The sequence below is a fragment of the Barbatula barbatula genome, assembly GCF_947034865.1.
Source record: "Barbatula barbatula genome assembly, chromosome: 1".
Taxonomy (NCBI): Eukaryota; Metazoa; Chordata; class Actinopteri; order Cypriniformes; family Nemacheilidae; genus Barbatula; species Barbatula barbatula.
The window spans coordinates 2,681,233-2,696,906 of record NC_136766.1 but is presented as its reverse complement, the minus strand read 5'-3'; the positions used below and the strand labels follow the sequence as shown (position 1 = coordinate 2,696,906).

The 15,674-nt window shown below is 43.4% G+C and overlaps 2 protein-coding genes across 4 annotated transcripts; one reads left to right on the top strand and one right to left on the bottom strand.

The window, feature by feature from the left end:
- Positions 1-507: 507 nt before the first annotated feature.
- enosf1 (enolase superfamily member 1) lies at positions 508-6,343 on the top strand. The gene is made up of 15 exons (XM_079458710.1): positions 508-651; positions 725-830; positions 2,707-2,822; positions 2,903-2,989; positions 3,105-3,131; positions 3,273-3,345; positions 3,458-3,496; positions 3,617-3,699; positions 3,778-3,900; positions 3,973-4,107; positions 4,176-4,217; positions 4,292-4,421; positions 4,506-4,605; positions 5,019-5,100; positions 5,800-6,343. The coding sequence occupies exons 1-15, from the start codon at positions 568-570 to the stop codon at positions 5,896-5,898; spliced, it is 1,326 nt and encodes a 441-aa protein (XP_079314836.1). The 5' UTR covers positions 508-567; the 3' UTR covers positions 5,899-6,343.
- Positions 5,576-9,973, bottom strand: tyms (thymidylate synthetase). Of its 3 annotated transcripts, none has more exons than XM_079458721.1 (7): positions 9,384-9,973; positions 7,488-7,561; positions 7,238-7,412; positions 7,048-7,149; positions 6,769-6,944; positions 6,561-6,632; positions 5,576-6,479 (listed from the first exon to the last, which is right to left on the bottom strand). In XM_079458721.1, exons 1-7 carry the CDS (start codon positions 9,592-9,594, stop codon positions 6,342-6,344), a joined length of 948 nt encoding a protein of 315 aa, XP_079314847.1. In that variant the 5' UTR covers positions 9,595-9,973; the 3' UTR covers positions 5,576-6,341. The 3 variants fall into 3 exon arrangements, 2 of the variants coding, with proteins under 2 accessions (XP_079314847.1, XP_079314848.1); XM_079458722.1 differs by having other exon boundaries at positions 6,248-6,479; positions 7,265-7,412; positions 9,384-9,750; XR_013786791.1 differs by having other exon boundaries at positions 6,263-6,479; positions 6,706-6,944; positions 9,384-9,710.
- Between the last annotated feature and the right edge of the window lie 5,701 nt (positions 9,974-15,674).

The window sequence follows — 15,674 nt, the reverse complement described above, 5'->3', positions numbered from 1 at the left end:
TATGAATTATATTTGTTTACAAAACATACGAAAATGAACCACGGTTTTATCATAGCAAGGGCGTATTTAACATCACATTAAAGTTCAGCAGCCCACGTGCTGGAAAAAGCTATTAAAACACGCATGGTGCGCGAGACTAGGATTCTGTCAGAGACACGTCTGCCCCCTACTGGTTGACGTGTTCTACTACACTGAAATGAATGATAAAATATATATGAAAATAAAGTCACTGAGGAAAAAAAACGCTGAAATTTTAGTGAGAAATAAAACACTGTTCTGGGATGTCGTAAAAATAAGATGAGAAGCGCAATTAAACGAAATAAATGTCAGGCTCTTGTTAGGGGAAACGGGTGTAGCTTGATAGTTACCTTATAATATTTTTTCTTACTAAAAATAATTTATTGTAAAACTAAAATAAATTTCTGATGTATGGTTTTGGCTGGTGCAAGCGAGATCTGCGCTCACGAATCACTCTCGCGATAGTTTGATGTCAGACGCCGATCACGCAGCGCAGCTCCGCGTCACAGCGTGAAGTTTCACTTTCACATTTGTGCGAAACAACACGAGATGTTACGAAATAAAATCACTAATTTGACTGTACGTGACGTGAGATTCCCGACGTCCCTGGAACAACATGGATCCGATGCCATGGTGCGTACTTTTAACAATAAAGGCATTTCAGAGCGATCGCACGACGTGTTGAACGCTTGTGATTGATCCGCAGCACACCGATCCGGATTACTCGGTCGCGTATGTTGTGATCGAGACCACGGACGCCGTTCTGAAGGGTTACGGACTGACCTTCACTGTGGGGAAAGGAACGGAGATCGGTGAGCTTTATAAACTCAAGTTTGAGAATGACAAAAACATCAACGCGTGACTTTAGCATCACGTGATTTCAGTCGCACTTTGCATCGCCTTCGGGTAACAGGAGCTATTTCAGTCACAAGTTCCTGACGGGGAAAAGGCCTTTATTATTAAAACTTAATAGCATTAAACCTGACATCGACTTTAGCATTCATTTAGTTTCGTTCATTCAAAGTGTGCTTTCCTCACGAGCCCCGCCCCGAGAGAACCGTCAGTCTTTAGAGATCGATGATTGGTCATTTTTACCGGAAGTATGGACTTTTTTTGTTTACTTTTTGTTTATTTATTGAACAATTATTCATGTACAAACAATATGGCAATAATAATAATAATTATAACCATTAAAACGTACAAAACGGGTGTAGGTACATAAAATACACATAAAAATGAAATTTATGAAAAAAAAAATATATATATATATATAAGGAGATAGGGTTTTTCTTTTAAATCATATTCTTCTATGGTAGACAAAAGACTAATTGCATTTTTATTTGCATTTTTTATTCTTAATCACTGTAAGGGCTTTTGTAAATGTAACAAATTCACCACGGAATGCACAGAACCTTGGTATCACCTTTAGGTATTTTGAATTATGTACAAAACATTTCCCAAGCATGAGGATATTGTTAACCAGGAAGTTGTCTTTGTTATTTTCCATTAAAAGTCCATGTATATAAATATAAAGGTTCCAATATCAGACCATAAGGCCTCTACATACATACAATGAAAAAACAAATGCTATGAGGTTTCAATATCGTCACAAAAGAAACATTTATTTGAGTCGAAACCAACTATAATTCGTAAAAATTCACTCGATGGATATATCCCATTTAGAATTTTAAAATGAACTTCTTTAACTTTGGGAGTTAAAGGGAATTTTAAATATCTGGTTCGAAGTCCCGGAAGTATGGACTTCTTTGGACTTGAAATAAGTCTTCGGTTATGGTACAAGCCTGACCATAACCGAAATGTGATGAAAGTTTTAATTCACGTTTGGAATCAGAAGGAGCTTTATTATTACAAAGTGTGTTAACACACGCAAGGAATTTGATTTAGTGCAGAAGAAAGTGTACACATGGTGCAAACATATTGCAAATATACATTAACATAGAAAAATGAGAATTAAAAAAAAAACAATATTGCACTATATACAAAAATTGCTAAAAAATATAGACAACATTATTTAAGTGAGTGTACAGATGTGTTATTTACAGGTTTAACCTATTTTTACTTACAATGTACAGTTTCCAGATGCTATGTGCAAGTTTAATTTATTTATAAAGCGCATTATACAGCACAAAGGCTGACCGAGTGCTGGACAGAGAAAACAGAAGAGACTAAGTATTATAAATTAATAAAAAAGTCAACTAATCTAATACAATACAATGATACATAAGAAAAAAGAAACAGAATTGAAGCCACAACCTACGGTCATCCAGAACCAGAATAATATGGGACAGACCTACATATCTCTATTTTACTTTTTACTTACCAGCTCGGCTAAATATTCCTGTTGAATCTTTATTTAATGTTCATAATAATTTTTTGCAGGGATGGAGTGAGACACTACAACACCGTGTCTACACCGGACGCGACAGGCGCGATGCGACTGTTTGTTCTTAATGGGTTTGTCGTGGTGTGCCGCATCCAGTGTGGACAAAATTTTTAATTATAATGGGTTCTAATGCGTTTATAATGTCTTTTGTCATGTCGCGCCCGGTGTAGACACGCTGTCACAGGTGTTATAAAAAAGTTATATTTAAATTAAATCTTTAAATATATTTAAAGAAAATAATCAACAGGGTCCTTTTATTAACACATCATTGCTTTTTTGTCCAGTTGTATGTGCAGTTAAAGCTTTATCTTCTCTGGTGGTTGGGAGAACTTTGGAGGAGATTGTCAGTAACTTCAGAGGTTTTTACAGACTGCTGTCCAGTGACGGTCAGATGCGATGGGTGAGTAAGGAAACATGAAGCGTTTTTGGCTTTATGTGCCGTTGAATGAACACATAATGTACATGGTAATCTACTGATAGATTGGACCAGAGAAAGGAGTCATTCAGCTTGCCACAGCTGCCATTCTGAATGCTGTCTGGGATCTATGGGCACGAGCGGAGGGCAAGGTTAGTTTTACTTGACCACACCACCAAACCTCTATACGGGATCGCTATGTTGTTTAAGTGAACAAATCTATCGTTAGATGTCCGTTTTAACTGGGAAACATATTTAAATTTTCAGCCCCTGTGGAAGCTCCTTGTGGATATGGTAAATATGGAATTTAAGCGTTTATTCATTTAATTATCTTAGGGCTTTGCATGAAAGATACAAAATAATACACGGTTTGCATGTTAAGGAGACTTGAGATAAAGAGTTTCTGTATGTTGTATTTGTTTCTGCTCTGTTCAGGATCCTGCACAGTTGATCAGGTGTATTGATTTCAGATACATCACTGATGCTCTGACTGAGCAGGAGGCTTTAGGTGAGATCATCAGGTCTGAACTCCCCATTCAATTTTGACAAAACTCTCTGATTTGTTTGCCACTTGAAAGCATAGCAGGTTGTGGCTGTAAATCTGTTTCTATTTCAAACAGATATTCTTATAAAATCCAGAGAGGGAAAGCAGATGAGAGGTGAGCAAACGTCAAAGGTTTACACCTAAAGGAGTCTTTAAGTGCAATCTATAAAAGATGGTGATCAAAATGATATTGATGCTGTAACGTTATTGATCATCTGTGATGTGGACACTATAGAGGAGCAGATGTTAAGGGAAGGTTATCCGGCTTACACCACTTCCTGTGCCTGGCTGGGCTACACTGACCAACAGCTCACACAGGTGCCTCTGTTTATTTGTCTGTCGTGTGTTTGTGTTCTGTTGTAATGTTGCTGTATTGATGTGTTTGTGTGCGCGCAGCTCTGCTCTGACGCTCTCGCTCAAGGATGGACGAAATTCAAAGTCAAGGTCGGAGCCGACATACAGGACGACATTCGCAGGTGCGGCCTCATCCGTAAGATGATCGGACCGAACAACATCCTGGTAATTCAAACTGCACAGACCATATAACATGTGGTGAAGTGGAGGTGACTTTACAAGACTCTCCTCCGTCAGATGATTGATGCCAACCAACGCTGGGATGTTGCCGAGGCGGTCGCCTGGGTAACAAAACTGGCGGAGTTTCGTCCACTGTGGATCGAGGAGCCCACATGTCCCGATGATATTCTCGGTCATGCGTTCATCTCGAAGGTAACCGGTTTTGTTTTTATTATTAGATTGTAAGTTTGAAGTTTGATGTCTACTCTCGTTGTTTTCAGGCACTTGCTCCCATTGATATTGGAGTTGCCACGGGAGAGCAGGTGAGAGCCGCGAGCGTAAAGCACAAGATAAGCTGAAACGACACGTTGTGATTCTCATGTGTGTTTTATGTCAGTGTCACAACAGAGTGATGTTTAAGCAGTTTCTCCAAGCGTCCGCTCTGCAGTTTGTTCAGATCGACAGCTGTCGGGTGGGCAGCGTTAATGAAAACCTCGCCATCATTCTCATGGCCGCCAAGTTCAATGGTGAGGTCAACGTGAATATCGAAGCTTTGATGTACATGTCTGAAGTGTGTGAAATATAATCAGGTTTTCTCACGTTCCTTACAGTTCCCGTGTGTCCTCATGCTGGAGGTGTGGGGCTTTGTGAGCTCGTTCAGCATCTCATTTTATTTGACTACATCGCAGTGTCCGCAAGTTTACACAACAGGTATGAGTGCCCATCGAGCTGGAAATCCACTCCAAAAAGAATCGATTCCGAGCGCTGTTTGTCTTGATTTTATCGTGATGTAGTCAAAGAGGGCAGATATGTCATAGATCTATTGGAAAATAAGTGTGAAAAGTGAAAGCTTAGACAATTGAGGATGTATTAACATGATGCGATCAATCTTTAGCAAAATATAAAAACCAATGTCCAGGAATCTACACTTTTGATTCTATAACCAGACATTAAAAATGAATCAAACAGTGCTTTAAACAATTCACACAAGCATGAGAATCATTAACTCACCTTAGCTATCTGATAAATGCCTACAAGTCAATGTTTTTCTTTCTTCTGTGAAACTACAATATGAAGTGGAATTTCTGCTGATCTTTATACAATCACATCTGTGTTTGTCCAAGGATGTGCGAGTATGTGGATCACCTCCATGAACACTTCAGAAGCCCCACCAACATCAGAAACGCCTGCTATATGCCACCAACTGTAAGTCCTCTAACAGATGAAAGAAAACATGTGATGTACGAGACAGAAGATGCTACTTGACTATCAATAGATGGCTATAACCAGTCCGTGAACAAACGTTTCATGATTCTGCTCTGAAGTGAAGCATGGATGTAGTAGACGAAAGCCCTTTTACCATTTAGGAAAGAAATTAAATTTGAATGAAATGTAAAGCAACTAATGGTCATGGAGACACATATTTATGCATTTAACAGACTTAGAGAAGTGAGGAAAACAATGAAGTGACTCATCCTCGACATACTTGACAAACTTTCCATAGTTTCAGATACATTTACATTTAGCAGACGCTTTTATTCAAAGCAATTTACAAAGAGTTCAGGGAGCAATAAGCGATATGTTCTAAAAGAGAAATAGTACAGTAGGTGCAAATAAAAATACCTGCAGAAAGTTTGAGTAGATAAGAGCTTTTAAAATAAAGATTCAATACGATAGCATTCAACATGTATTGTACTGTATTTATTATAAAGTGAAAATTACGGTCAGGATACTTTAGGAGTTCAAATGGGCCGAGCAGATTCACACTGCGATTTAATATTTAATACTGCAATGTTAAGCATGAATACACTGCAACTCACTTTGGATTAAAATGTCTGTCAAATGCATCAATGTAAACCACAGGAATCTGGCTAGCATACATAAACTCTGTGTTTGATTCTTCAGGATCCTGGTTTCTCCTGTGAGATGCTGGAAGAGTCGGTGCAGAAGCATCAGTTTCCTGATGGAGAGGTTTGGAAAAACATTCTGAAGAAGGACAAGTGAGGAACAGAAACACAGACGTGATGGTGAAGATGAATGACTGCACGTTGTTAAACAGATCTCTTGAATACTTGATTCCCCGTCAGTCGTGACATTCCAAGGTTTGTTATTGGCCCAAAACAGCCACTAAAACTGACAACACGCCGGTCATTTTGACTGGTGATGAATAGCAAATGATTAAGCAAATTAAATGTTGGTCTTGTTTGAACTGTATGTCTTGGTTTAAAACATTCTTTCTTTGGAGAAGGTTTACAATTTTTTCACAAATCAGTTTAATAAAACATTTCAAATCAATGTTTTGTGTCCCAATAATTTACTGATTTGCTCAGTAACTACATTAACGTCAGCATGAAGATGAGATATAAATGCATTGCATATTTCTTTTTAATGATTTCAGTCAAAATGCATCTATAAAACACAGAGTGCATTAAAGACCATTGTGATCACTAAACAGCCATTTGCATTTTTATTGTGGGGTGAGGGTTATAGTCGCATATCTCAAAATCCTCCGCACAGAAATCATCGATCCGTTCGACTCTGCGTTTGATCTTGAGTTTGGGGAACGGCCGTGGCTCTCTCAGAAGCTGTGGGTACAGGACACACGCTAAGAACATGCTTGTTTCACATGGCTGCAAAACTTCTAAACGTGCTGATGCAACACATACCTGCTCTTTCAAAGGCTCGATGTGATTCACGTAGATGTGCGCATCACCTAAGGTATGCACGAAATCCCCCGGCTGGAAGATAAAAATGGTTGGTAACTCCATGTATTTTATATTTGATTTGACACACAAATAAAAACAAACATACACTATTGATTCAAGTCAATATCATAAACAGCAAGCATGTGATGTTGGCGATCCTATAAGTGACCTTGAGTCCAGTGATGTGGGCGATCATATAGGTGAGCAGGCCGTAGCTGGCGATGTTGAAGGGCACTCCAAGCCCCATGTCTCCAGATCGCTGATACAGCTGACATGACAGCTCACCGTCAGCTGCATAAAACTGGCATAATGCATGACACGGTGGCAGTGCCATCAGAGGGAGATCTGAGAAGAAAGACATTTATTCTTTAATATTATTCCTCTGTTATCGTACATTGGTGTGTGCGTTTGTTGTGTTAGTGGAGTGTTTCAGATGTGATTCGGACACCTTTGGGATTCCAGGCACACATGATGATCCTTCTGTCCTCTGGGTTTGACTTTATGGTGTCGATGACTTTCTGCAGCTGGTCAACCCCTTGGCCTGAGTAATCTAGACATGAATTTATATAGCACAGATAAGACACACACCTGCGTTCCATACATTATTATAATCTCATGAGGTAAAGTATCGGTGTTACCAGCGTGCATGTCTTTGTATTCCGCACCAAAATGTCTCCACTGGAAGCCGTACACCGGCCCCAGATCTCCTTCCTCTCGATCCGTGAAGCCGCTGCTGTCCAGAAATTGCCTGGATCCATTGGCATCCCAGATTCTCACGCCCTTTTCAGAGAGTTCTTTGGCATTTGTGGAACCCTGAAGTCAGATAGACGGTGGTTAGTGGTGATACAACACATTTAAATATTTTAATGAAGCAAATGTTCAAAATACCTTGATAAACCAAAGCAGCTCCTCCAGAATGCCTTTCCAGAAAACTCTTTTGGTTGTCAGCAGAGGAAACTGATCTATGACAACAAACAACAGCGTTATGAGACAAGCTTTTATATTTATTATGTACAATTACAAAGCAACTCATTTTGCATCATTAATGTCCGTGCCGCAATCATAAAGTCAAATGTATGTTGCCTACACAGGATGAAAACAACAATTGACAAACATTTACTAAATAACATTTTGAATGCATCCATTTACAAATCTTTTTTTTAATCGTGACATTTGGCTTTGTACATTTCTTGATGACTGTACTTATTCAGACACAATGCACTACAAACACAATGATATTCCTCCCATTAACACCACCAGTCTGGCACCCTTACTTTCGGGTTATTTCAGTCAGCCACAGCTGATTTTTCATGAGCTTCGAGACTTTGGATTCTTTTTTTAATTTCCCGAGCCCGAAACGCCACCAGTCTGGCGACCTTAGGGTCGTTCGGGCACGGATCTTTGAATCCTTGCGTCGGCCCCTCTACGCCGTGCATCCTGCTCTCCGTACAAAAAAAGAGGGAACATGTACACATACACATATATAAGCAAAGAATAGAGTGTAGACAAAACAACTTGTGTAGCTACACTGTATGACATATTGATTATTGCTCCCTGAATTCTTCGTAAGTCGCTTTGGATAAAAGCATCTGCTAAATGACTGAATGTAAATGTACACTAGGTGTAGTATACTTGTGTAGGATGGAGAAATGGGTGCGCCAAAGGTCTTTTCAATTGGTTGTGAAAGCTGTCTGTTCCACATTATCTTAAACCCTATTGCCCTACATCTAAAGCCAACTTTCTACTGTGGTGCTTTTGTGTCGAAGATTTCTGCGCTTGATTTATAAAGATACTAGTGCCTATTTTAAAACAGGTCTCGATGGGAATCTAATGTGCAAGTTCCCTGCGATGGCCGTTGCCTCTAATATCACTTTATGTGGTACTAGGAGTATTTGACCAGTTTTGGCTACATTTCATAATGGCCAATCGTTGGTCTGATGAATCTTTTATTTTCGAGACTCATTTTGACTGAGGTCAGAGTTCAGAACTATACACAGACTGCTGTATGTTTTTATTTATTAGTTAAACTCTTGAAGCACTGCCTGTGGACTTTTGACTGAATTGTTGTTCCCTATTGTGCGAAGTATACTTTACAATAAAATGTGTTTTGTATCATATTTTATTTGATTAAAAATGAATCACATCAGATAACCTAAAGCGTATACATATATTTAAAATGACAAGGAAAAGAAGCAGGTTTTAATATCATATTGCGTTGTGTTTGTAAATGTAAAATGCACATGTTTAGAAATAACTGATGTTTAAGGAACAACTGTGTCACTATCAAAAGTGAATTACAATTATTATTTAAAGGTCTCTTAAATAACACTTACAGCTGCATTAGCGTTTTATAAAGTTCAAATTATTTTGCTTTCCTTGGTGTCATGATAGAAAAGCAACACGTCATAAAACACATTTCTACCGCAGTGTAAACAAAAACATGCAGAAAAGGACTGAAATACTCATAAAACATAACGACAGATTCTTCTAGATGAGCACGAGCTATTTAGTGAGGACTTCTGTCATTTATTAATAAGCAATAAGCAAAAAAACAGAGTTTTAAGGGCTTATTATCACACATTCACAAGTTTGAAAACACCTAATCGAGATCTTCTTCCTGTTTCAAAGAAATGACGTATGCATGTGGTTAACGCTGATTGGTCAACTCCGTTTGGAAGACGCCTTCCGACACGCCCCTCACATAGTTTCGAAGCCTCGTTCTGCCCGTCACTATACTGTGGTGTTGTTTCATGGCGGTGCAAAAACGATGTTTGCTAAAGTCACCTCTCAGACTGTATCTCGCCTGTGAGCCGAACAGAGAAATGACTCCGGTCCCGGTCCGATCTCCTTTGCGCGCGCCGCTCCGCAGGATGTACTTGATCTGATCCAGATACCCGCGCTCGTCGCAGAACAGAGAGAAAGACTCCTGCTGCTCTCCTGAGATTTCTTTCTCGACATCATCGGCCTTTGAGATCTCTACTGCGGTGCCGGGCATCGTGTTCTTCTGCAAGAGACGGCGCTTAATTCTAAATATAAAACTGCACTGGAGCAAACAACTTCCCACAAACACGAGAGATCACTTTTTCGCGGGTGAATATGGAGCCAATGAGCAACTTCCTGCTATTTAAGATTGACAAGCAGCTTGACCAATAGCACACGCGCAAACACAAACACAGAATACACACAGTACACATGCGCATGAACACACACCGTACACACTTACACGCACGCGCACACAGAACACACTCGCGCTCAGTACACACACACACAGTAAACATGAGCATGCACACAAACACACATAACACACTTGCGCTCAGAACACACACACACACACACACACACACAGAACACACTCGCGCTCAGTACACGCACACGCACACGCACGCACACACACACACACACACACACAGTAAACATGAACATGCACACACACACGGTACACTCGCACAGTACACACACACACACACAGTAAACACGAGCATGCACACAAACACGGTACACTCGCACAGTACACACATACACACACACAAAACACACTTGCGCTCAGTACACACACACACACAGACAACACGAGCATGCACACAAACACGGTAAACTCGCACAGTACACACACACACACAGAACACACTTGCGCTCAGTACACACACACAGTAAACACACTCGCGCTCAGTACACGCATACACACACACACAAAGAGACACACTTGCGCTCAGTACACACACACACACACAGAACACACTCGCGCTCAGTACACCCACACACAGTAAACACGAGCATGCACACAAACACGGTACACTCGCACAGTACACACACACACACACACACACAGTAAACACGAGCATGCACACAAACACGGTACACTCGCACAGTACACACACACACAGAACACACTTGCGCTCAGTACACACACACACAGAACACACTTGCGCTCAGTACACACACACACAGAACACACTTGCGCTCAGTACACACACACACAGAACACACTTGCGCTCAGTACACACACACACACACACAGTCAACACGAGCATGCACACAAACACGGTACACTTGCACAGTACACACACACACACACAGAACACACTTGCGCTCAGTACACACACACACAGAACACACTTGCGCTCAGTACACACACACACAGAACACACTTGCGCTCAGTACACACACACACAGAACACACTTGCGCTCAGTACACACACACACAGAACACACTTGCGCTCAGTACACACACACACACACACAGTCAACACGAGCATGCACACAAACACGGTACACTTGCACAGTACACACACACACACACAGAACACACTTGTGCTCAGTACACGCACACACACAGTCAACACGAGCATGCACACAAACACGGTACACTCGCACAGTACACACACACACACACACACACACACAGAACACACTTGCGCTCAGTACACGCACACACACAGTCAACACGAGCATGCACACAAACACGGTACACTCGCACAGTACACGCACACAGAACACACTTGCGCTCAGTACACACACACACACAGACAACACGAGCATGCACACAAACACGGTACACTCGCACAGTACACACACACACACACACACACACAGAACACACTTGCGCTCAGTACACACACACACACAGTCAACACGAGCATGCACACAAACACGGTACACTCGCACAGTACACACACACACACACAGAACACACTTGCGCTCAGTACACGCACACACACAGTCAACACGAGCATGCACACAAACACGGTACACTCGCACAGTACACACACACACAGAACACACTTGCGCTCAGTACACACACACACACAGTAAACACTAGCATGCACACAAACACGGTACACTCGCACAGTACACACACACACAGAACACACTTGCGCTCAGTACACACACACACACAGTCAACACGAGCATGCACACAAACACGGTACACTCGCACAGTACACACACACACACACAGAACACACTTGCGCTCAGTACACGCACACACACAGTCAACACGAGCATGCACACAAACACGGTACACACACACACACACACAGAACACACTTGCGCTCAGTACACACACACACACAGTAAACACGAGCATGCACACAAACACGGTACACTCGCACAGTACACACACACACAGAACACACTTGCGCTCAGTACACACACACACACAGTAAACACTAGCATGCACACAAACACGGTACACTCGCACAGTACACACACACACAGAACACACTTGCGCTCAGTACACACACACACACACACAGTAAACACGAGCATGCACACAAACACGGTACACTCGCACAGTACACACACACACAGAACACACTTGCGCTCAGTACACACACACACACAGTAAACACGAGCATGCACACAAACACGGTACACTCGCACAGTACACACACACACAGAACACACTTGCGCTCAGTACACACACACACACACACAGTAAACACGAGCATGCACACAAACACGGTACACTCGCACAGTACACACACACACACAGAACACACTTGCGCTCAGTACACACACACACACAGTAAACACGAGCATGCACACAAACACGGTACACTCGCACAGTACACACACACACACAGTAAACACGAGCATGCACACAAACACGGTACACTCGCACAGTACACACACACACAGAACACACTTGCGCTCAGTACACACACACACACAGTAAACACGAGCATGCACACAAACACGGTACACTCGCACAGTACACACACACACAGAACACACTTGCGCTCAGTACACACACACACACAGTAAACACGAGCATGCACACAAACACGGTACACTCGCACAGTACACACACACACACACAGAACACACTTGCGCTCAGTACACACACACACACAGTAAACACGAGCATGCACACAAACACGGTACACTCGCACAGTACACACACACACACACAGAACACACTTGCGCTCAGTACACACACACACACAGTAAACACGAGCATGCACACAAACACGGTACACTCGCACAGTACACGCACACAGAACACACTTGCGCTCAGTACACACACACACACAGACAACACGAGCATGCACACAAACACGGTACACTCGCACAGTACACACACACACACACACACACACAGAACACACTTGCGCTCAGTACACACACACACACAGTAAACACGAGCATGCACACAAACACGGTACACTCGCACAGTACACACACACACACACAGAACACACTTGCGCTCAGTACACACACACACACAGTAAACACGAGCATGCACACAAACACGGTACACTCGCACAGTACACGCACACAGAACACACTTGCGCTCAGTACACACACACACACAGACAACACGAGCATGCACACAAACACGGTACACTCGCACAGTACACACACACACACACACACACACACACAGAACACACTTGCGCTCAGTACACACACACACACAGTCAACACGAGCATGCACACAAACACGGTACACTCGCACAGTACACACATACACACAGAACACACTTGCGCTCAGTACACACACACACACAGACAACACGAGCATGCACACAAACACGGTACACTCGCACAGTACACACACACACACACAGAACACACTTGCCCTCAGTACACACACACACACAGTAAACACGAGCATGCACACAAACACGGTACACTCGCACAGTACACGCACACAGAACACACTTGCGCTCAGTACACACACACACACAGACAACACGAGCATGCACACAAACACGGTACACTCGCACAGTACACACACACACACACACACAGAACACACTTGCGCTCAGTACACACACACACACAGTCAACACGAGCATGCACACAAACACGGTACACTCGCACAGTACACACATACACACAGAACACACTTGCGCTCAGTACACACACACACACAGTAAACACGAGCATGCACACAAACACGGTACACTCGCACAGTACACACACACACACACACACAGAACACACTTGCGCTCAGTACACACACACACACAGTAAACACGAGCATGCACACAAACACGGTACACTCGCACAGTACACGCACACAGAACACACTTGCGCTCAGTACACACACACACACAGACAACACGAGCATGCACACAAACACGGTACACTCGCACAGTACACACACACACACACACACACACACACAGAACACACTTGCGCTCAGTACACACACACACACAGTCAACACGAGCATGCACACAAACACGGTACACTCGCACAGTACACGCACACAGAACACACTTGCGCTCAGTACACACACACACACAGTAAACACGAGCATGCACACAAACACGGTACACTCGCACAGTACACACACACACACACACACAGAACACACTTGCGCTCAGTACACACACACACACAGTAAACACGAGCATGCACACAAACACGGTACACTCGCACAGTACACGCACACAGAACACACTTGCGCTCAGTACACACACACACACAGACAACACGAGCATGCACACAAACACGGTACACTCGCACAGTACACACACACACACACACACACACACACAGAACACACTTGCGCTCAGTACACACACACACACAGTCAACACGAGCATGCACACAAACACGGTACACTCGCACAGTACACACATACACACAGAACACACTTGCGCTCAGTACACACACACACACAGACAACACGAGCATGCACACAAACACGGTACACTCGCACAGTACACACACACACACACAGAACACACTTGCCCTCAGTACACACACACACACAGTAAACACGAGCATGCACACAAACACGGTACACTCGCACAGTACACGCACACAGAACACACTTGCGCTCAGTACACACACACACACAGACAACACGAGCATGCACACAAACACGGTACACTCGCACAGTACACACACACACACACACACAGAACACACTTGCGCTCAGTACACACACACACACAGTCAACACGAGCATGCACACAAACACGGTACACTCGCACAGTACACACATACACACAGAACACACTTGCGCTCAGTACACACACACACACACAGACAACACGAGCATGCACACAAACACGGTACACTCGCACAGTACACACACACACACACAGAACACACTTGCCCTCAGTACACACACACACACAGTAAACACGAGCATGCACACAAACACGGTACACTCGCACAGTACACGCACACAGAACACACTTGCGCTCAGTACACACACACACACAGACAACACGAGCATGCACACAAACACGGTACACTCGCACAGTACACACACACACACACACACAGAACACACTTGCGCTCAGTACACACACACACACAGTCAACACGAGCATGCACACAAACACGGTACACTCGCACAGTACACACATACACACAGAACACACTTGCGCTCAGTACACACACACACACAGACAACACGAGCATGCACACAAACACGGTACACTCGCACAGTACACACACACACACACACACACACAGAACACACTTGCGCTCAGTACACACACACACACAGTAAACACGAGCATGCACACAAACACGGTACACTCGCACAGTACACACACACACACACAGAACACACTTGCGCTCAGTACACACACACACACAGTAAACACGAGCATGCACACAAACACGGTACACTCGCACAGTACACGCACACAGAACACACTTGCGCTCAGTACACACACACACACAGACAACACGAGCATGCACACAAACACGGTACACTCGCACAGTACACACACACACACACACACACACACACAGAACACACTTGCGCTCAGTACACACACACACACAGTCAACACGAGCATGCACACAAACACGGTACACTCGCACAGTACACACATACACACAGAACACACTTGCGCTCAGTACACACACACACACAGACAACACGAGCATGCACACAAACACGGTACACTCGCACAGTACACACACACACACACAGAACACACTTGCCCTCAGTACACACACACACACAGTAAACACGAGCATGCACACAAACACGGTACACTCGCACAGTACACGCACACAGAACACACTTGCGCTCAGTACACACACACACACAGACAACACGAGCATGCACACAAACACGGTACACTCGCACAGTAC